Here is a 24474-nt window from a genome sequence, read left to right as displayed (position 1 = left end):
TGTGCCAAGACATTCAAACTCCATGTGAGTCAGATCGTGAAAAACTTCCACTTTAATATAATGTTGGAGACGGGTAAGATCTGGCATGAAAATTATTTAATCTAAGGAAACTGGTGGGAAAAGGATGAAATCTCTTTGAAGTTTTCCTTTTCGAACATAAATGACTTCATTTAAAATAAGTGAATCCACTTGACTACAGAGCATCTAACCTGTACCCCCTTTCTGATATTCAGTCAAAACGGATTTACAGAATTGCTGCACTTGAATTCCCTCTCCTTGCACCAAACTGTGGGGACCATCTCCCCAGGGCTGTTGGAGGGCATGTTTGAAGAATGTAGAGATGATATTGGGTTTCAAGGTCCTTTTTGCTAAGCATTCAGATGCATTCATTCCTCAAACAACAATACACGTCAAGGGGACTGCACTTGGGTACGTAAAAGCTCTCCCTCTAGGCTCTGTGCTCACTGAGGAAAGGGAATGTGTCTGCTTACTGTTTTAGTGTACTCTCCCAAGTGCTTAGAACAGTGCTCTGCACACAGGAAGTAAATTTGAATGAATGAATCTATAATTTATTTATTTACTTATTTATTTATTGGCTTAGTGGATAGAGCACAGGCGTTGGGAGTCAGAAGGACTTGTGTTCTAATTTCGGTTCCACCATATGTCTGCTGTGTGACCTTGGGCAAGTCACTTCACTTCCCTGGGCCTCAGTTACCTCATCTGTAAAAAATGGGGATTAAGAGTGTGAGCCCTATGTGGGACAGGGACTGTATCCAACCTGATTAGCTTATATCTACCCCAGCGCTTTGAAGCACAGAGCGCTTAACAAGTACCATAATTATTAACTAATTCTTATTATTAGTAATCTCCACACTGCACTGGTCTGGTCCCTGGACTCAGAACAGCACTCTGCTCAAACTAAGTGCTCAATAAATATCATTGATTGGTTGAGCGATATGAAGACTGCAAATTTATTATGCAACTATGATGAGGGATGGGCAGATAAAATGGGTAATTGTGCAATGTTTTAGCTGGGTATGACTTTTTTAAAGGCCTTTTCTCAGTGGTCTGAATTGCTCTAGGTTCCCTTCAGTAACTGGTAATCGAAAAAGAGTTATTTGTTATCTCCACTGCCTTCCTAGGGCAGGATTATTAAGTCAAATAGCTTATTGTTCTGTCTTTGGATTTTCCAGACTCTCTCAAAGCATGGGATCTGGTAGGGAGGTGCTCAAGGGAGAAGGCAACACTCTGGGGCAGTTGGAAGATGGGAAAAAACAGCATTTCATCTCTTGCTCCGTTTTTCAGGCTTTCTGTTCTTATAGCCTCGCTGCCATTCTCTGTGGCCGTATCCAATTTGCTAATCCCTCCCAATTGACTCAGGCTGCTTGCCCTGTTATCACCTTCCAGTTGGATTTCAGCAAATAGCTGCCGTTCAGATTACTCCCTTTCCTCTCCCCTACCTCTTGTCACCCCCACCCCAATCCATTATTTTGTATTTCTGCGACTGAATTTCATTTCATTATTTCCTTCTCTAGGGACTTTTGGCCCTGGTTGTTGGATTGTACCACCTTCCCAATTAGTGTGATCTAAGAATGTAATTAAAGAGCAGGTTTCCCCTCATCTGGGTCACTAATGAGGGTGTTAAGTAAGTCTACCTAAACCCCAGTGCCTAGGATAACTGGCTAGAAGCCCTCTCCCTAATGAGACACAAAGCCATTTAACCTTTTGGGGTCCTCAGTCAGTCTCGACCACTGGGGGGTAATGCCCACATCCCGACCAATTGGAGCGGAGACTTCTGAGGAAGCTTGCATGAGACTGTGGCCCTGATAAACAGGGTGGACAACAAGCTGTCTTCCTACAAAGCCTCTCCAGAAATAGGGGCAACACTTTGCAAATGGCAGATCAGATCTCTCTTGCATCCAGATAAGCATTCTTAGGCTCAGATTCAGCCATATTAGCAGAGGTAGGCAGTTGAAAATTCAGCTAAAGACCTTCTCCCGGTCGATGGTTGATTTCATACACGATCAGGACTCATTTCTATAACATTCTCGGAAATAACTGAGCCTAAAACAAATAGGTGCAATTCTGACAAACTATGGGCATTCCTTTTTATATTTTATGGTACTTGTTGAGCACTACATGCCAAGCATTGTACAAAGCATGGGGTAGATGTGAACTAATCAGGTTGGACACAGTCCATGTCCCATATAGGCTTCACAGTCTAAATCCCCACTTTAGAGATGAGATAACTGCGCACAGGTAAGTTAAGTGGCTAGCCTAACGTGTCACAGCAGAGAAGTGGCAGAGTCAGGATTAGAACCCAGGTCCCCTTAGGCCTATGCTCTTTCCACAAGGCCATGCTGCTTCTCCATCCTGTTTGATGTAAGCCTTTTTGGATAGAGCAAAACATGCCAGAAGAAACAGTTTATGCAAGAACATAACTCCCATGTTAACTCTCTAAAGAAACAGAGTGCAATATTAAATAAGAACAAAACCCATTACTGAGGATACAATTAGTTGAAATTCAACTTTTTTAAAAAATAGTATTTGTAAAATGTTTACTATGTGCTAGCCATGAGCTCATTGTAGGTAGGAATGTCCTTGTTGTTATACTGTAGTAATAATAATAATAATAATGATGATGGTATTTGTTAAGCACTTACTATGTGCCAATCACTGTTTTAAGCGCTGCAGTAGAAACAAGGTAATCAGGTTGTCCCACCTGGGGCTCACAGTCTTAATCTTCATTTTACAGATAAGGTAACTGAGGCACAGAGAAGTTAAGTGACTTGCCCCAAGTCACACAGCTGATAAGTGGTGGAGTCAGGATTAGTACTTTCCCAAGCATTTAGTACAGTGCTTTGCACAGTAAGCACTCAATAAATACGATTGAATGAATTCAAGATAATCAGGTTGGACACTCTCCACGTCCCACATAGGGTTCACAGTCTTAATTCCCATTTTACAGATGAGGTAACTGAAGCACAGACAAGTGAAGTAACTTGTCCATAAAACAGACACGTGGGGGAGCCGGGATTAGAACCCAGGTACTTTTGACTCCCAGGACCATGCTCTATCCATTAGGCCACATTGCTTGTCTACCAAGAGCATGATGGAGACAGTGGTTCTTATACTGAGTTTCACACTAAAGATTCTTTCCACCTAAAAGGGTTAGACTTTTGCACATAGCTTAACATGGCAAGGGGAAGCAGCATGGCCTAGTGGAAAGAGTGTGATCTTGGGAGCCTGAGGACCTGGATTCTAATCCCAGTTCTGCCAACTGCTTGCTCTGTGACTTTGGGAAAGCCGCTTAACTGCTCTGTGCCTCAGTTCTCCTGTTTTCTCTCCTATTTAAACTGTAAGCCACATGCAGGACAGAGACTATAACCAACTAAAAAGAAGGGGAAACAGATCTGGAAGAGAACTATCTGCAAGGTCAGAGGAAGTATTATTAGCTCCTTGAGGGCAGGGATACCAAGATACCACCTCTACTGTATTGTACTCTCCCAAGCACTTAGTACAATGCTCAACGCATGGTAAGTGCTCGAATATGATTGATGGATCATTTCACTGGTTGTAAGAGGTTAGGAGGAGGAATTGGTTCAGAGGTAGTCTCCCACACAGACGACCGACAAGCATCGGTTCAGTTACGGAGATGTCAGAACAAAGACTCTGCATATAGGGATTGAATGATTGATTGATTAATTAGAATGCTAGTAGCTTCTCAGAAACCCTCACATTCTCTCGTGGCTCAGGGGAAAGAGCACGGGCTTTGGAGTCAGAGGTCATGGGTTCGAACCCCGGCTCGGCCACTTGTCAGCTGTGTGACTTTGGGCAAGTCACTTAACTTCTCGGTGCCTCAGTTACCTCATCTGTAAAATGAGGATTAAGACTGTGAGCCCCACGTGGGGCAACCTGATTCCCCTGTGTCTACCCCAGTGCTTAGAACAGTGCTCGGCACATAGTAAGCGCTTAACAAATACCAACATTATTATTATTATTACTCTCACAATCCCAGTCAGATATGATTCTGTGGAACCCTGGAGTGTGACTAGAAAGTAGAGAAGCAAGAGCACGGGCCTGGGAGTCAGAAGGTCATCGGTTCCAATCCCAGCTCTGCCACTTCCCTGCTGTGTGACCTTGGGCAAGTCACTTCACTTCCCTAGGCCTCAGTTCCCTCATTTGTAAAATGGGGATTGAGACCGGGAGGCCCATGTGGGACAGGGACCGTGTCCAACCCAATTTGCTGGTACCCACCCCAGTGCTTCGTACAGTGCCTGGCAAATAGTAAGCGCTTAACAAATATCATAATTATTATGATTATTAGAAACAGCATAGCCTAGTGGAAAGGACATGGTCCTGGTATTGATTCTACCACTGATCAAAATGACCTGGTTGCCTATCCATCTCCATGTCAAGCAGAAACTCCTCACCACTGGGTTCAAGACACAACATCAGCTCTCTCCTGCTCTGTATCCTTGCTCTTCTCTCACTACCACCCAGCCCACACACTCTACACCTCTAACACCAGTCCCTCACTCTCACCTCTACTAGTAATAATTATTAATAATAATAATGATATTTGTTAAGCACTTACTATATGCCAGGCACTGTACTAAGCACTGGGGTGGATACAAGCAAACTGGGTTGGACCCAGTCCCTGTCCCATGTGGGGCTCACAGTCTCAATCCCCATTTTACAGACGAGGGAACGGAGGCACAGAGAAGTTAAGTGACTTACCCAAGGTCACACACCAGAGAAGTGGCAGAGCCGTGATTGTCAACCCTCTGTTCAAACTCTCCCTCCTGCCTGGAACTCCCTCCCCCTACATATCAGTCAGACCAATGCCCTCTGATCTTCAAAGCCCTAGTGAAATCATATCTTCTCCAGGAAACCTTCCCGGACTAACCTCTCGGCCCCTAATTCTGTTTTCCCCTCCATACTGCCTCCCAGCCCATGCACTTAGTCTTACCTGCTAGGCATTTAGGTATGCCCCCTACCTTCATCCCCAAAGCACTTATGTGCTAATTATGAGGAGCGTGACCTAGTGGAAAGATCAGGGCCCTGGGAGTCAGAGAGCCTGGGTTCTAATCCCAGCTCTGCCACTTGCCTGCTGCGTGACCTTAAACTTCGTTTACCTTATCTGGGCCTCAACTGTAAAACGGGATTCCAATCCCTGTTCTCCCTCCTACTTAGATTGTGGAGCCCCATGTGGGACAGGGACTGTGTCCCACCTTATTATCTTGTACCTGCCCCAGCAATTAGTAAAGGGCTTGGCATCTAGGAAGAGCTTCACAAATACCTCAATTATTATTACAACTAGTAGTACTATGTACATAACCTTATATTCTGTTACTTCCCATACCTGTAATTTATTTTAATGTCTGTCTCCCAGTAGACTGTAAGGTCTTTGAAAGCAGAGGTCATGCCTACCACTGTACTGTACCCTCCCTAGTGCTTAGTACAGGGCTCTTCACAAAGTAACTACTCAATAAATACCTTTGATCAACTGACCTACTTAACACATTTCTCCTATTACAGATGAGGTCCTTCAAAAAATGGATAACTTGCCAATTTGTTCTTAATTCTATGCTCTCATTTCTGACTTTCGAGGAAGTCCTATGCAGATCTGTTTCCAAGCCTGCTGAGAATTACTAGCAGGGAGAGGGTGAATTAGTCTCAAACATCTGGAACATCAAGAAAATGACACAACATTTAAAAGATAGCAAATCATCTTTTTTCTCAAGACAAGAGAGAGGAGTGTGAATACTGTTGTGGTATCTCACTGATCTCCATTTCTGAAGAGATCCTAATTAATTAATGGTATTTATTAAGAGCTTACTGGGTGTAGAGCACCATACTACGCGCTTGGTCAATCAGTAGTTTATTGAGGGCTTACCATGTGTTGAGCACTGTACTAAGCACTTGGGAGAGTACAATACTACAGAGTGGAGAGACATATTTTCTGCCCACAAGGAGCTAACAGTCTAGAGACACAGACATTAATGTAAATATATAAATTAGGGATATGTACATAAGTGCTGTGGGGCTGAGGGAGGAATGAATAAAGGGAGCAAAATACAAGTTAATAATAATAATAATGTTGGTATTTGTTAAGCGCTTACTATGTGCCGAGCACTGTTCTAAGCGCTGGGGTAGACATAGGGGAATCAGGTTGTCCCATGTGGGGCTCACAGTCTTCATCCCCATTTTTACAGATGAGGGAACTGAGGCACAGAGAAGTTAAGTGACTTGCCCACAGTCACACAGCCGACAAGTGGCAGAGCTGGGATTCGAACTCATGAGCCCTGACTCCAAAGCCCATGCTCTTTCCACTGAGCCACGCTGCTTCTCTGTTCAAGGGGAATGCAGAAGGGAGTGGGAGATGAGGAAATGAGGACTTAGTCAGGGAAGTCCTCTTAGAGGAGATGTGCCTTCAATTACATTTTGAAAGACTTAGAATACAATACAATCAATTTCGTAGGCACATTCTGTGCCCACAAGGAGTTTATACGTTAATATGAATTGGCTTCAAAAGAATATACATTAGTCCACCATTCTCTCACCACGAGGCTTTAGACAACAGCACGCACAACTAGCATGTTATTTGCTTCTCTTTGGTTGCAAGAAATTTTCAGAGAATAATATCAAGCCCTTTATATTACATTTGTAGATGTTTAAAAGCACATGACTATCAGAAGACCCCGCTATCTATTAAGTAGGTTTGACTACCCAGGAGTATCCAGATTTACATAACCCAGAATTCTGTCACCTAGGCAGTACACTGACAATTATAGACAACAGAGCACACAACTAAATCAAGGAGGCCAGAAGGGAGACTTACAGATGGTGTATAGTGCCAAAATAGCATCAAGAATCAGACCATCTAGTCTTGCAGCCTCATGGGCACAATCATCAACACTGAACAGTTCTTGGATTACTGGCTCAAATTATTTTGATGATGTGCAAAGCTTGCTGGGTTAGAAGAGTTTCCTGGAAGATCCCAAGTCTCCTGGTGGGTCTCATTGTGGCTATCTCCTGGTTTGGAAAACATGCTCTCTCACTTTTGGGGAACTAGTTTGGTTGACTCTTCATAGGCTTCTCAGCAGAAATGGCTTATTTTGTATCCTCTAAACTGTAAACTCATTTTGGGCATGGAACATGTCCACTAATTCTGTTGCATTATAATAATAATGATGGTATTTGTTAAGTGCTTCTGTGTGCCAAGGACTGATTTACAGCAATAAACAGTGGCAATTCCTGCCCACAATGAGCTCACAGTCCAGAGGTGGGGAGACAGACATCAATACTGTACTAAGTACTTTCCTAAGCATTTAGTACAGTGCTCTGTACATAGTAAGCAGTCAATAAATACCACTGATTGATAGATTTGAGGTCTGCTACAAACTCTCCCCCCAATATAAGAACGGGAGGAGACCGATTTTGATATCCACATACACAAACATACACACTCTTCTCACTTTTACACACTGCATTTTCTGCCTGAGCCACATATACATAGCTCCTTCTCCCAGCATTTTGTCCAGATTTCCCTGGACATTCAGGACAGCTCTCTCCTCAACACTGCTCCCGTTAGCCTGTCATTTTCACTTTGCTTTTCTGGGGCACATGGTGGTCATGTAGACTTTCCTCTTTCCTTACTGATCAAACTCCAGTCCTGCTTCAAGATCCGGAGGGGTGGAATAGGAAGGGAACCCTAACTTCCTCCCTGTGGTCCAGAAAGATGTCCAGTAGGCTGAGTGTCTGACATTGCACATTCCCTGACACTGTGAGAAAGTGAGAAAGAACTAGGTGTGGGGACAGTCCCCAGATATCCAACTCCTGCATCTGGTGGTCCAGTTGGCTGGAATTCCACTCATTGCTCCTTGTAACAATAATAATAATAATGGTATTTATTAAGTGCTTAAGAACATGGGCCTGGGAGTCAGCAGGTCATGAGTTCTAATTGCGGCTCCCCCACTTGTTTGTTGTGTGACCTTGGGCAAGTCACTTAACTTCTCTGGGTCCAAGTTATCTCATTTGTAGAATGGAGATTAAGATTATGAGCTCCTTGTGGGACAGGGACTGTGCCTAACCTGACTAGGCTCTATCTACCTCAGTGCTTAGAACAGTGCTTGACACATAGTAAGCACTTAAGAAATATCATCATCATTACTAAGCACTGCTCTAAGTGCTGGGGTAGATACCAGGTAGTCAGGTTAGACACAGTCCCTGTCCCGCATTGGACTCACAGCCTTAATCCTCATTTTACAGATGAGGTAACTGAGTCACAGAGAAGTGTAGTGACTTGCCCAAGTTCACACAGCAGATATGTGGCAGGCCCACGGTCTTTCCACTAAACCTAAGACAGTGCTCTGAACCCAGTAGATACTCAGTAAAAACTTGAATGATTGAAATGTGATTGTCGTTGAATCCACTGTCCAGGAATTTAAGAAAAATCAGATGCTTTGTTCTGATATTCTGGAGCTTAATGCTTAACCATAATGCTGCTTTAAATACTTCCTTTAAGGTTTCAAAGTCATGATTGCCATTAGGTTAATGTATTAGTCTTCTCAAGCAGTCAGGGTGAATTCTGTTGGTAATGGGAGGGAAGAAATGCCATTTGGGTGGTATAATATGCTGATAATAATAACAAAATAGTAATACTTGGTAGGCACTTACTCTTTGCCATGCACTATTCTATGTGCTGGGGTAGATACAAGATAATTAGGTTGGATACAGTCCCTGTCCCACACAGGGCTCATATTCTAAATAGGAGGGAGTACGATTTAATCCCCATTTTACAGATGAGGAACCTGAGGCACAGAGAAGTTAAATGAGTTACCCAAAGTAACCCAGCAGACAAGGGACAGAGCCAGTCAGAAGACCCCCAGGTCTCGGCTCTTTCCACTAGGTCACACTGCTTCCCCAATGCTCAGAAACCACCTCAAGCTCACTATGAAATATTCCTTTCTTGTTCATAATTCCCCTTCCCCCCGAGAGCCAGATTGCTTGAATTTCCCCTTAGAAATCTAAAATAAATATCTTCAAATATTTTTCTATTCTTTTTCACCTCTTTATAGATGCTAGAAATGTTTAAACTGTAATTTTTTTAGATCAATATCCATGTTTCAGGTACCTTGAGCTGACTGGTTTGGGGCTACTGAAAGAAATACACTATCTCAAAAGCCATTGATCAAGGGGTCTAATTCTGAAATTAATAAGGACAAAGCAACCATTTACTTTAAGTACCTGTTAATAATGTTAAGTCAATGCTAAATTACAGGGAATTTCCGTGGAAATACCCATGACACCCGCATTAATACTAAATGAATTCAGTATGATCAGTGCCATTAAAGTGAATGGAAAATGAATTCTTAATGACAAGGCACTTGATGTGAGCAGCAGTTGACAAGAAAACCGCTTAGCTTCACTCTTCCAACACCATTACTTTAGAAGAGGATAAAGACTTAAAAAAAATATGTGAAAGAAAAGCACATATCCTTCCAACTCGAAGTGGCTTTTCCCAAACCCCAAACCACCGTTGGATGGGGATATGGAGAGAGAATTTCCTGACTTTTGTTTTCGAGTCAGATCCAAGATTCTCTTGTCCAAGTGTATTTTGCCAAGAGAAGTGTGCTTAACAGGTGCACGTATAATTAAAAACCCATCCCTGGAGGAATGTAAGAGCATGGGCCCGGGAGTCAGAGAACCCGGATTCAAATCCTGGCTCCACCACTTGTTTGCTGTGTGACCTTGGGCAGGTCATTTCACTTCTCTGTGCCTCAGTTCCCTCATCTGCAAAATGGGGATTCAAAATCTGTTCTCCCTCCTACTTAGATTGTGACCTTCTCAGGGACTGGATTACCTTGCATCTACCCCAGCGCTTAGTACAGTCCTTGGCCTACAGTAAGCGTTTAACAGGTACTACAGTGCATATTTCTGGAGAGATTTTCAGCAACTGCCTTCAGGAGTAGTGAGTTTTTAGTCCTTGCCTCACTTTTACAACCTCTTTGTGTTTGACTTGTAGGTGATGATGTGCATCACAACAGCCCTCTTCCCCGGAGCCTCTCTGGGGATCACTTGCGGAAAATAGGACATTGAGTCCATAATTAAAGTAATCTCTTTCCGGGCAGATGCTTCAGTTGGCCCTGTTATCACACATTACAAAAGGCATCTTGAGGGCTATAAAATGCACCGCAAATAGCTCTGGAGATGAGATACGGCAATTTTTCATCTAATTTTGATCCACAGACATGGAAGTACTGCATGGCCACTTTTTGGGTTGGAACCAAATAGCTATTGTGGATGCAGAAATGAAGCTGGCAGTCACCAGAATGAAAGGGTAGGCCTGCTTTTATCCTCAAAGTCAGAAAAGCCCTTCTGGAATCGTCTTTGCACTTAGCAAATAAGCCTGCCGGCTCAAATAAGAGAATTAATGCCTCTGTGCCGGTTTAGAAGAAAGGGTTTATGAGGCTTAAATCCACATCCATATTTTCTATTTGCTTAAGTTCAAAAAAGTCACATTTTAAAAAGCAGCCCGAGTCCGTTCTGTTGCTTTACAGCACACAGTGGGTGATATTAATTGGAAGGGATTCTACTGTTTATCTTTCGTATACCGTTTCAGAATGTTTGGGGCATTGCTCTTTGGAATGGGTAAATAGGGCCTCTTAAGTCATTTTTCCCGTTATTCATAATCCTTTCCATAAACACGGAGGCTGATAAGCACTTGGTGAGCTTTACCCGGCACGTTTTTGGTCTTGATTAAGGCTTGGGCCATGTGCAGTGAAATCTCCGGCCTCCAATTCATGGGAGCTGACAAAGGGGATAAAGACCGGCTTTGGATTTTGCATTTTTTTTAATAATATTTGTTAAGCACTTACTATGTGCCAGGCACTCTTCTAAGCACTGGAGTAGATATAAAGTAGTCAGGTTGGACACAGTCCCTTTCATTCATTCATTCATTCATTTATTCAAGAGTATTTATTGAGCACTTACTAGGTGCAGAGCACTGTACTAAGCGCTTGGAATGTACAATTTGGCAACAGATAGAGATAATCCCTGCCCACTGACGGGTTTACAGTCTAATTAGGGGAGACAGACAGACAAAAACAATAGCAGAAAATAGAATCAAGGGGATGTACATCTCATTAACAAAATAAATGGGGTAATAAAAATATATACAAATGAGCAAATGAGCACAGTGCTGAGGGGAGGGGAAAAGAGAGGGGGAGGAGCAAAGGGAAAGGGGGGAAAGGGAGCTTAGCTGAGGGGAGGTAAAGGGGAGGGACAGAGAGGCAGCAGAGGGAGCAGAGGGAGAAGGGGAAGCTCAGTCTGGGAAGGCCTCTTGGAGGAGGTGAGCTCTCAGTAGGGCTTTGAAGAGGGGAAGAGAGTTAGTTTGGCAGAGCTGAGGAGGGAGGGCATTCCAGGACAGAGGGAGGATGTGGGCCAGGGTTGACGGCGGGATACGTGAGAATGGGGATGGTGAGGAGGTGAGTGGCAGAAGAGCGGAGCATGCGGAGTGGGCAGTAGAAAGAGAGGAGGGAGGAGAGGTAGGATGGGGCAAGGTGATGGAGAGCCTTGAAGCCTAGTGTGAGAAGGTTTTTTTTGAGCGGAGGTTGATAGGCAACCACTGGAGGTTTCTAAGGAGGGGAGTGACATGCCCAGAGCATTTCTGCAGGAAGATGAGCTGGGCAGTGGAATGAAGAATAGACTGGAGTGGGGAGAGACAGGAGGAAGGGAGGTCAGAGAGAAGGCTGACACAATAATCCAGCCGGGATATTATGAGAGCCTGTACCAGTAAGATAGCGGTTTGGATGGAGAGGAAAGGGCGGATCTTGGTGATATTATAAAGGTGAGACCAGCAGGCCTTGGTGACGGATTGGATATGTGGGGTGAATGAGAGAGCTGAGTCCAGGATGACACCAAGGATGCAGGCTTGAGAGATGGGAAGGATGGTTGTACCATCCACAGTGATAGGGAAGTCAGGAAGAGGACAGGGCTTGGGAGGGAAGATAAAGAGCTCAGATTTGTCCCAAATAGGGGTCCCAGTCTTAATCTCCATTTACAGATGAGGCAACCGAGGCATGGAGAAGTGAAGTGACTTGCCCAAGATCACACAGCAGTCAAGAGGCAGAGCCGGGATTAGAACCCAGGTTGTCTGATTTTCAGGTCCGTGCTCTTTCCACTAGACCACTCTGCTCGGCTCGGCCACTTGTCAGCTGGGTGACTTTGGGCAGGTCACTTAACTTCTCGGTGCCTCAGTTACCTCATCTGTAAAATGGGGATTAAGACTGTGAGCCCCACGTGGGACAACCTGATTCCCCTGTGTCTACCCCAGCGCTTAGAACAGTGCTCGGCACATAGTAAGCGCTTAACAAATACCAACATTATTATTATTAGATTTGGTCATGCTGCTTCGATTAGGAAGGGAGGGAGTTCCAAGCGAGGGGAAGGGTGGGAAAGGAGTCAGAGGTGCACAAAGTGAGAGTGAGATACAGTCTCAAGGTTGACTTGGGTGGAACGAAGAGAGAAAGTTGGGGCACAGTGGTGAAGAAAGCAGAAAGGTAAAGTGAAGTTGTCGATGTTGAAAATGATGGTGAAAATAATGGGGTATTTCTGGTGGGAAACCAAAACCTAATATCAGCTCCCTGGAATCCCTAGTTATCTTCATTTCTGAAAAGTCTTTTTGAAAGCAGTTCAATGTCCTGAAAGAGTGACAAGAAGTGATTCATTTTTGTTTCCTCTCAGGCTCAAGGGGGTTCAGTCCATCATCCGGGGAAAGATGTGCTAGTCTTCCGAGAGAAGTCTAAGACCCAATGGCACCAAATCATCCTGTTATTACATTACCCAAATCCCATAAATTCTCACAAGGACTAGAGGTGTGTGTGTAGGGGTAGAGGGTGGTGGTAGAGGGAAAAGAAGGGGAGGGTTGCCTTCCTGTTTTCCAGACAACTTTGTCACATCTATTTTTGCGTGCGTGAGAAATCTGGAGGAAGAAAATAATTTTCTTGTATAGCTTCTCAAAATGGGGAAATGGATTCTGGTAATAGTAGGCTGTTCCAGACCTCTGCCTCAGTTTCTGACCTGAGCTTTGCCTCATACACACACCAACACACACACACACACACACACACATGCACCCCTGCGTCTCTGTCCTCTCCTTGGATATCCAATCTCATAGCTTTATGGTTACAAATAGTCCTCCTTATGAATTTCCAACTGATGGACCCAGGTGAGAAGCCATTTGTGTTGGTAATATGGGAGATATCCCTGCATCCTAAACATTTCAGACATTAATCAGTCAATGGCATTTATTGAGCGCTTACTGTGTGCAGAGCACTGTATTACACACTTGGGAGAGTACAATATATAACACAGTTGGTAGACACGCTCCTTGCCCACAACGATCTTACAGTCTAGAGGGGGAGACAGACATTAATAGGCAGTACTCAACACTGACCATCCTGAAGGCTGGACAAATGTTGACCCAAGCCAATCAATAAGGAGCCACTTCTGAATGGCCGACTGCATAAAATACCGATGCTTTGATCAAACAACCAGTCCATTACTCAATCCATCAGTGAGAAACTACTGTACACAAACACCAAACTAGGCCCAGAGGAGAGCACAATGCAGGTAAGGTAGGTTGATAGATACAACCCCTCTAAATATCGACCTATATGTAAGTGGTGAAGGTGATTGTTAGGTTGCTCTGATGTGGGAAAACACCCCATCTGTGTCCTACCTCAAAGACTTGGCAGAAAGGCAACTGGGAAGCAGCATGACCTAGTGGAAAGAGCGCAGGCCAAGGAGTTAGATGACCTGGGTTCTAATCCCCACTCTGCCAAACGTCTGCTGTGTGACCTTGGGCAAGTCACTTCACTTCTCTGTGCCTCAGTTACTCCACCTGTAAAACAGGAATTAAATCCTCCTCTCTCCTACCTAGACTGTGAGCCCTATATGGGACAGGGACCAAGTCCAACCTGATTAACTTGTATATACCCCAGTGCTAAGAAGAGTGGTTGGCACATAGTAAGCACTTAATGAGTATCACTAAAAAGAAAAAAAAGTACAAATGTCGACTTTTCATTTTAAGCACAGGACAAACTGAGTGGGGCTTCCAAGGTTCAGGGATTCTGCGGGAGGGAAGAAAGATGCAATCAGAGATTGCAGAGATGCAATCATATTTATTGAGCGCTTACTGTGCACAGAACACTGTACTTAGCGCTTGGGAGAGTTCAATATAACAACGTAACATGGGAGAAACATTTCCTGCCCACGACAAGCTTATAGCCTAGAAGGTAGACAGATACAGACCTTCAGAGCAGTGAGAGTTTTACAACATTCCCGGTATCATTATTTGTCATTTTTCCTCCACAACATTTCCCATATATTGATCTTCCTGTCCCCTGCTTCTCTCCTCTCTGGTCTGGATCACGTTTCTCAAAAGTCATTCCGCACACTTCTTCATTCCTCAAAGATCTCCAATGATTACCCGTTCTTCATCACATCAAGCAGAAATTTCTGACTACTGGCTTCAAAGCATTCTATCAGCTCTTTCCCACTCATCAGCTCTCCTTTTCTGCTTCACTCTCTGTTTCTCCCAAACTAACCTTCTCCATGGTATTTACTGAGAGCTTCTTGTGTGCAGAGCACCATACTAAGTGCATGGAAGAGTTGATTGACAAATTTCCTGCCCATAGCGGCTTTGTCAGGTATTTTTTTATTTCAAATGCCTGAGGATCACTCAACCTTGGCTACTGCCTATTTTCACAGCTCAGAACCAGCAAGTTCAGGCGGGTTCAGGTGGACTGCTGAAACATGAGCAGTGTGGGTAGAGCACAGGCCTGGGAGTCAGAAAGCGATGGGTTCTAATCCTGGCTCTGCCATTTGTTTGCTGTGTGACTTTGGGCAGGTCACTTCACTTCTCTGTGCCTCAGTTCACTCATCTGTACCCTTCCTTTCCAAAATCTTAGAACGAGTCGTCTACAATCGATGCCTAGAATTCCTTAACTCCCATTCTCTCCTAGACCCCCTCCAATCTGGCTTCCGTCCCCTCCACTCTACCGAGACTGCTCTCTCTAAGGTCACCCATGACCTCCTTCTTGCCAAATCCAATGGCTCTTACTCCATTCTGATCCTCCTTGACCTCTCTGCTGCCTTTGACACTGTCGACCATCCCCTCCTCCTCCATACCTTATCTCACCTTGGCTTCACGGACTCTGTCCTCTCCTGGTTCTCCTCTTACCTCTCTGGCCGATCATTCTCGGTCTCCTACGCTGGAGCCTCCTCCCCCTCCCATCCTTTAACTGTCGGAGTTCCTCAAGGGTCAGTTCTTGGCCCTCTTCTGTTCTCCATTTACACTCACTCCCTCGGTGAACTCATCCGCTCTCACGGCTTTGACTACCATCTCTACGCAGATGACACGCAGATCTACATCTCCGCCCCTGTCCTCTCCCCCTCCCTTCAGGCTCGCATCTCCTCCTGCCTCCGGGACGTCTCCACCTGGATGTCGGCCCGCCACCTAAAACTCAACATGAGCAAGACTGAGCTCCTCATCTTCCCTCCCAAGCCCGGTCCGCTCCCAGACTTCTCCATCACCGTGGATGGCACGACCATCCTTCCCGTCCCGCAGGCCCGCAATCTCGGTGTCATCCTTGACTCGTCCCTCTCGTTCACCCCACACATCCTATCCATTACCAAGACCTGCCGGTTTCACCTCTACAATATCGCCAAGATCCGCCCTTTCCTCTCCACCCAAACGGCTACCTTACTATTACGGGCTCTCGTTATACCCCGGCTAGACTACTGTGTCAGCCTTCTCTCTGACCTCCCTTCCTCCTCTCTCGCCCCGCTCCGGTCTATTCTTCACTCCGCTGCCCGGCTCATCTTCCCGCAGAAACGATCTGGGCATGTCACTCCCCTTCTTAAACAACTCCAGTGGTTGCCTATCGACCTCCGCTCCAAACAAAAACTCCTCACTCTAGGCTTCAAGGCTCTCCATCACCTTGCCCCTTCCTACCTCTCCTCCCTTCTCTCTTTCTACCGCCCACCCCGCACGCTCCGCTCCTCTGCCGCCCACCTCCTCGCCGTCCCTCGGTCTCGCCTATCCCGCCGTCGACCCCTGGGTCACGTCCTCCCGCGGTCCCGGAACGCCCTCCCTCCTCACCTCCGCCAAACTGATTCTCTTTCCCTCTTCAAAACCTTACTTAAAAATCACCTCCTCCAAGAGGCCTTCCCAGACTGAGCTCCTCTTCCCCCTCTACTCCCTCTGCCATCCCCCCTTTACCTCTCCACAGCTAAAGCCTCATTTTCCCCTTTTCCCTCTGCTCCTCCACCTCTCCCTTCCCATCCCCACAGCACTGTACTCGTCCGCTTAACTGTATATATTTTCGTTACCCTATTTATTTTGTTAATGAATTGTACATCGCCTTGATTCTATTTAGTTGCCATTGTTTTTACGAGATGTTCTTCCCCTTGACGCTGTTTAGTGCCATTGTTCTTGTCTGTCCGTCTCCCCCGATTAGACTGTAAGCCCGTCAAACGGCAGGGACTGTCTCTATCTGTTGCCGACTTGTTCATCCCAAGCACTTAGTACAGTGCTCTGCACATAGTAAGCGCTCAATAAATACTATTGAATTGAATGAATGAATAAAATGGGGATTAAGACTGTGAGCACTATGTGGGATATGGACTGTGTCCACCCTGATTAACTCACAGTGCAGCATAACTGCTTAGTACAGTGCTAAGTACTTAGTACAGTGCTTTGCACACAGTAAATACTCAATAAATACAATTGAATATCTACTCCAGTGCCTAGTTCAGTGCCTGGTACATAGTAAGCCCTAAAATACCATGAATGAACAAAAATGATGCTCATGGCATCATCACACTCTGCTTGCGCCCAGCATAATGCACTTGATGTCATTTCTTCTTGGATGTCTGGGCCAACCATGGCCACTTTCTGTTCAGGTCCAGCGTGGCTTAGTGGAAAGAGCCTGGGTTTGGAAGTCAGAGGTCATGGGTTCTAATCCCAGCTCCACCACTTGTCTGCTGTGTGACCTTAGGCAAGTCACTTCACTTCTCTGGGCCTCAGTTCCCTCATCTGTAAAATGCGGATTAAGACCCTGAGCTCCATGTGGGACAACCTGATTACCTTGAATCTACCCCAGTGCTTAGAACAGTGCCTGGCACATAGTAAGTACTTAACAAATACCATTATTATTATTATTATTATTACTTTAGTTGTCCATATTTTTAGGTCCATCTCCTCCATTAGAGTAGAAGCTCCATAAGGGCAAGGATCGTGGCATTTCTTAATTCTGTAATTCCCAAGCAACTGGTAAAGTCCACCATATCATTAAATGCTACATAATAATACCACAGCAGCTCCCAGGACCAACTCCAACTCCTAAGTAAAATGGACCTGGACAGGAGCTGCATTTTGAAGTCAGACTTAAAAACATGTGCCTGTACTAACTCACCAGACTGAATTCTATTTTCAACTCACTTCTGTTTACCGCACTGTATGTCTTCATGTTAATCAAAAAGCCCCTGTAGCCTTGCCGAGATCCCAGATAGAGCTTATTTATAGCATTAAACTATATGAAGGTGAAGTTTTCTCATTTTCTTCTGACTAACCTCTAGTTTCTCCATCTTATTCTCCCTTATGCTTCACCTATGCACCTAAAGACCCCCTAGTACTTTTACATGTATCCCCCCCACACACACCCAGAGTCTTAATGTACAGCTCCTTATACTCTGTTGCTTCCCCTAGTTGCAATTCATTTTAATGTCTGTCTCCCGCATTAGGTAATATGCTCTTTGTGGGCAGGGATCATGTCTACCAACTCTACCATACTCTTCCAAGCACTTAGTAGAGTTGCCAGTTATATGTCCATGTGGTCCACACCCCTACCCCTGAAAAGAAATCAGGCACACAAAGAGTTTCCCTTTGCCTGGTCACTCTGTCAAAAGGCTGAGGACTGGAAGATCAACAGAAGGTCTTGAAGTCAGCCAGACTCCATTTCCCTTTGCATTCTCTTCACCTTCAAAAGCCTACTAAAAATCACATCTCCTCCAAGAGGCCTTCCCTAAGCCATAATTTCGCTATTCCCTCTGCCTTCTGTGTCTCCTATGCACTTGATATCCATCCCACCCTCAGTTCCGCAGTACTTATGCACATATCCTTATACCCTGCCATTTTCTCAATTTGTAATTTATTTTCAGGTCTGACTCTCTCCCCCTGTAGATTGCAAGCTCCTTGCGGTTAAAGAGCAGGCTTACCATATCTGTTGTATCGCATTCTCCCAAGCGCTTAGTACAGGGCTCTCTGCATACTGGAAGCACTCAATCAATACCACTGATTAATCAAATGAATAATTTCCAAGACTAGTGGACATTTGCCCAGCAGTGAAACACTGAGGGACATGAAGAAAAACCCAAGCTGTCTGACCCCAACTAATGCTTCCCTTCCAGCAATCCTGGGTATTCTGGGAGTTACAGAACAGACTCCACTCAGTCCTTGAACTCTTTGCCTCCCACTAGAAAAGGGGATCAGGACAAAAGAACTGCATGACTAGACCTACGAAAGAATATGTGGGGCTCAGAGGGCATGAAATTGCTCCCGCGAAATGCAACATTTCCAATTTTCTCTAACGATTTACAAGCCAGCATTTCAGGCTTCCCCGGGGAGCAATTTATTTGCTCACTGAAACACTAATACCCTAAAAAGCCAAAATAATGTGTGTAAGCACCAAATATGGGCTCCCTTATCTGAAGATATGGAATAGGCTGATGATTATTATGTCATGGGATACTCAGGAACCTTATTTCAGATGGTTGAAGAGCAGACCAGTGTGGTTGTGATTTTTTTTTTGATAGGGTTTCCAGAAATACACACCTAAGCTTGTCTCCACCACTGAATTCTCTAGGCATTATAGAATTTCCCCCATCCAAAACTGAAGTCCTCTGAGTGTTCATACTCCACAGCTCTACAAATTCCACATCCGTATTGTTTCAAGCCCATCAGATGTCCAGGAACTTCCGGAGCCTTCCATTTTTAAGATAAATGATCCATCAATTTCAGATTACCATTTGGAAATGACTCTTCTGGGAGGATGGTCTTAAAAGTATCAAGGATCCAAACCCAGTTTCCCTCTTTTCTCCTTGGCAGCCTGAATCAATTAATCGATGTCCCTCCTATCTCAAAAGGCTCACTGCTTTCTTTACTTGGGGCACCCTCTCTTCATTTTAAGATCCATCAAATAATCATTCAAAAATTCTTGAGTGTTCACTGTGGGCAGAGCACTGCCCTAAGTGCCAGAAATAAAAAACATGGTCTTTGCCCCAGTGGACCATAATATATTCTTTCATTCATTAAATCATATTTATTGAGCACTTACTATGTGAAAAGCACTATACTAAGTGCTTGGGAGCATTCACTATAACAATAAACAGACAAATTCCCTGCCCACAATGAGATTACAGTGCAGAGATAATGAGTTTATAGTCTAGAGATGAATTTACAGTCTAGAAAATCATCAGATTTAACACAACCCTTTCAGTTTTCAATTGTCTTTTATAATCTTGACAAGTTACAAAGAAGGTTCTGAAGTTTCATTTGTAACATCAATCAGCTGTAGGCTTGGCCTCAAAAAGATCTGACCTGTGTATGGAAACTTAATCCTCATACACACCCTGCGCTCTACTTCAACCATTTAATTCACAGAAGAATTCTAAAGAGCTTTATAAGCATCAGTAAATCCTCTTGATAACTCGGCTGAAGTCACTAAATACTTAGACCCATTTCAAAGGCACACTAAAAAAAGGGGCATTACAACCTTCCCTGAGTCACATATTGAACCCAGTGGAATAATGAGGTTCCTAACACCACATTTCATTTTCTTTGGTGTCAGAGCCCCATATCCTTTGCTGGTTCTGGCTGTGGCCCTGTCAAACCTGAGTCAGAAGATAATTATCTCCCCCTCTGCCCTTCCACTTTGCCACTGTGCCACCAATTTCTCTTCAACTTCAAGGAGAAGTGACCAAGGATTATTTCTGAATTTATTTATTCTAATGTCTGTCTCCCCCTCTAGACTGCAATCTCGTTGTGGGCAAGGAACATGTCTGTTATATTGTCATACTGCACTCTCCCAAGTGCTTAGTACGGTGCTCTGCATACAGTAAGTGCTCAATAAATACAATTGACTGACTGAATTAGACTTGGACTCAAGAAGTTTAGATAACCGCCAACTCTTCCAGCTTGGTGAGGTTCGCCAATACTAATGACTCTGTAATTCAAAAGTCAAACCTCAGACACAATAGCCTTTCACTTCACTAGAATTCAAACCAGCTGCCTTGTCTACATGATGACTCAGGCCTGGTACAAACGAATTAAAATCGGAGAGCATCCCGAGTCAACATATTATTTTAATTAATGCATTTTATGTACCAGCAACAACTGCCTTGAGGCCAGCATGCTTACCTACATGGCCTTCTCTTTGAATAAACGGTCTCAACTCTGTCTCACGGTGATTATTTTTAACCAAGAAAGGCAGTAAACAGATTGGACCAAATGACTATTTAGTGGAGTGGTTTTTCACTCAGCTAGTAAGTTGCCTTCTCCTCAGTGGGAAGAACACATACAGAACACTGTGTAATTGTCTCCAATTCGGGTTCCTCGTTTCCATAATTCCAACTCTGGGGTTTGGATGGGGGTGACCAGGCTTAGAAATGACAGGCTTTGTGCTTCTTCTTGGCTGTTCACTATGATATTACAGGTTCATTGGCAGCGTTAATGTAGTTGCCAACTCTTACAACCAGCCTCATAGAGGAATGGGAATTGCATTTCAAGAATATATTGAATTTACCAGAATCTCAGGAGTTCCTTAAGTCTTTCCCAGCAAGGGAGTGGGGCTGGAAATGTGGGCAGGTTTCCTGCCAATCTACTTGGAATTCCAGGTTAGGGAATAATTCTCCCTGTAATGAGTGGGAAGCAGCAGTGGGAGTTTTCCCTTCCCCACGACTGCCGGAATATTTCTGGTGTCTGCTAATTCTGTTGTACTGTACTCTTTCAAGCTCTTAGTACATTCTCTGCACATAAGTGCTCAGTGAATATGAATGATTGACCAAGAGAGCTTGAAAGTGCAATTCTGGATCTTCCAGAAGCCCCCTGAAACTTTCCCTTCACCATGCAGGGAGAAACCTGTGCCTGCTATTAACACCCTCTCCGATCCACCCCGCCCTTGCCTTATTTCTCCCACTTTAAATATACTCAAATTTGCACACAATAAACTCTCAATAATTACCACTGACTGATTGATTGGTTTCCCTTTCAGTTCAAGCTGTGACTAAGTTATATGCAATGATAGTGTCTACCAACTGTATTGTACTCTCCCAAGCACTTAGAATTGTGTTCTGCATACAGTAAATGCTCAATAAATACTACTGATTGATTGAAAATGTCTTTAATCCAATTTATGGGCTATTCATTTTTTAAATAGGATTTGCTAAGAAGGTACTGTGTGCCAAGCATTGTACTAAGCCCTGGGATTGATACAGGCTAATCAGGTTGGGCACAGTCCATGTCCTCTGTGGGGCTCACAGTCTTAATCCCTATTTTACAGATTGGGAAATCAATCAATTTTATTTATGGAGAATTTACTGTACGCAGAGCATGGTACTAAGCACTTAAGGGAGTACAATATAACAATAAACAGGCACATACCCTGCCCACACAAGCTTACAATCTAGGGGGGAACAGACACCAATTAGACACAGTAAATGCTCAGTAACTATGACTGAGTGCTTGTTATATTCCCAAGTGCTAAAAAAAAGAGTTGTGACTACCATGGTCATTAGAAATACTAAAGCAGCAATTGGGAAATATTGTTTCTGGTTCAATTGTACATTCCTCACATAGAGTATTTTTCTTGAGTAGTCCTTGAAAATATCCTAGAAATTCTATATATTGTTTTTTCTCTATGACCAAATATATGCCATTTTCTGAACCTACTTACCGTTGTCAGTACCTCATTCATACCACTATTTTCTCTTATAAAGAGCATATATGCTGAGAAGCAGCTTGGCCCAGTGGGAAAGAGCACAGGCCTGCGTGCCAGCTCTGTCGATTGCTTTGTTGCATGACCTTGGGCAAGTCATTTAACTTCTCTGTGCTTCGGTTTCCCTAACTGCAAAATGGTGATTAAACTACCGCTCTCCCTCTTAAACAGTGAGCCACATGTGGGATGGGGCTGTGTCCCACCTGATTAATTGGTATATGCCCCAGCGCTTAGAACATTGCTTGATACATAACAGGCACTTAACAAATATAATGGTATACGCCACATGCAACCTGGGAGAAATAAAATTTTGCTCCCATAATGGAAACTCAGTATTCATTTCTATGTTGCCAAACTGGCAGCTGTAGTCATTTATAAAAACCTCAGGCACAACCCCTGTACCTTCACCCACCCCCATAACAAGTAGAGATTACACTAGGTTAATGGGAAAGTGAAGAAGCACAGATTATAACAGCAAAATCTCACTATGAGATATTAGGAGTGAAGTTATGCAGGGCTATTTCTTTACTTATGTAGTTTATCCCCACCCCCCCACACACACCTTTTAAACAGTGAGCCTCCTGTAGACCAAGAACCATGCCTGACTCCTCCCCAGCTTCAAAGTTCCTCCCCAAGCAAAAGCTTCACCCCTGAATCTACCTTCTTTGTACTTCGCCCCAGATCCAGTGCTCCTCCCAAAGTGAAGGCTCTGCCCCGAATCTCTCTGTTTGAACTTCTCCCCAGGCCCAGTTCTTCCTCCCAACGTAAAGGCTGCATTGAATCGCTCTCTTTGTACTTCTTCCCAGCTCCAATGCCCCTCCCAAAGTAACGGCTTCAAAAGCGCAATCAGTACTAAATCAAAATCAGAAAAATCCACAGGACAACTCGTTAGCTCAAGAACCAACCCCTCGGTCATTCTCTCCCTCCTACGCCCACACAGACAGACAGACACACACACAAATACACACCCCTCCCCTGGCTCTTGGTTCCAGGTTGGTACTCACATGAAATTCACACAGCCTGTGCCCGCTGGCGGAGCGATCCAAACGAAGCTGAGGTTGGTGGTGGGCAGGTGACTCACATGAGAGGCCACGACGCTGCACATGAATTGGTTCCCAAACTGGTGGTCCGACATGATGCCTGTGGAAGAAGGGCAGACACATGATCTCTACTAGCTCCATCCTCAGATGGCTTCCCTGGGGTCAGCATGAGTTCTCTCGCCGCCTCTTACCCTGATAAAAACCCCCACAGCATGGGCTTCAAAGGGGAAGCAGCGTGGCGTAGTGGATAGAGCACAGGCCTGGGAGTCAAAAGGTCATGTGTTCTAATCCTGGCTCCACCACCTGCCTGCTGTGGGACCTTGGGCAAGTCACTCAACTTCTCTGTGCCTCAGTTACCTCATCTGTAAAATGGGGATTGAGACTGCGAGCCCTACGTGGGACGACTGTGTCCAACCTGATTATCTTGCATCTACCCCAGCATTTAGAACAGTACCTGACCCATAGTAAGTGCTTAATAAGTACTATAATTATTGTAATTATTATTACTTTTATTAAATACAATTGAATGAATTGAAGTGACTGTAGACTGTGAGCTTACTGTGGGCAAGGAACGCATCTACCAACTCTGTTATACTCTGCCGAGAACTTAGTACAATGCTAAATAAATATAGGCAATTGACTGATTATTAGGGATTAAGGGTTCAGTCAAGGTGGCAAGAGGGGCCCTGTGAAAGAGACCTGGCACAGAGCCTGAATCTCTGAGCTGCCCACTGCCAAGTCTGTGGCCTTTGTGGGAGCCTCTTCCGTCTCCCCCTCCAAGGAGAACCCGGGGGGAGAAGCAGCCAGGGCTGATGACTCAGGCCTGGTCACACCCTCTGGGCCTGGCCAGACTCAGCCTGGACCGCCAGGAGTCTGGCCAGGGACACCTTCCTCTTTGGAGAGACGAGAAAACCCAAAGCCCCAACCACTGTCTTGTGGGAAGTTCGTCAACGGTGGGCCTAGAAGATACTGAGGGAGGCAGGGAGCGGTCCCCAGAGCCCTGCTTCTAAAGCAAGCTCTAGTCTGCTAGGGCTGTTTGATCCTGCCACCACCCTCCTCCACAATGGGCCCAGAAACTACCTGGATCATCGGGGCAAGCAGATCACTTAGAACTTAGGCCTACCTGGCCCACAACTGGCTGTGATTTGAGAGCCCAGGGTCCAGCCCAGTGCATCAGAGACCCCTACTCTGGGATTTGGGGTGATGCCCTCTTCTGAAGGGGGACCACAGGGTTTTGCTAACACCTAGGGCCCCATCAAAGCTCTGGAAGGACACAGAAACCATGGCAGATGCTGAGGACATGAACCTGCCTCAAGGAGCTTACAGTCTAGTTGGGGAGGTAGACATGGATACAAAAATCACAGATTGGG

At 44.8% G+C, this 24474-nt stretch overlaps 1 protein-coding gene across 1 annotated transcript in view; it reads right to left on the bottom strand.

Moving 5' to 3' along the window:
• RELN (reelin) overlaps positions 1–24474 on the bottom strand; it is a 324257-nt gene that overhangs the window by 237613 nt on the left and 62170 nt on the right. The window contains exon 3 of the mRNA XM_029077379.1: positions 23069–23204. Within this exon, the coding sequence (XP_028933212.1) occupies positions 23069–23204 (136 nt within the window). The remainder of the gene's footprint in view (positions 1–23068; positions 23205–24474) is intronic.

The sequence above is a fragment of the Ornithorhynchus anatinus genome, chromosome 13, assembly GCF_004115215.2.
Source record: "Ornithorhynchus anatinus isolate Pmale09 chromosome 13, mOrnAna1.pri.v4, whole genome shotgun sequence".
Lineage (NCBI taxonomy): Eukaryota > Metazoa > Chordata > Mammalia > Monotremata > Ornithorhynchidae > Ornithorhynchus > Ornithorhynchus anatinus.
This window is presented reverse-complemented; position numbering and strand designations above follow the sequence as displayed.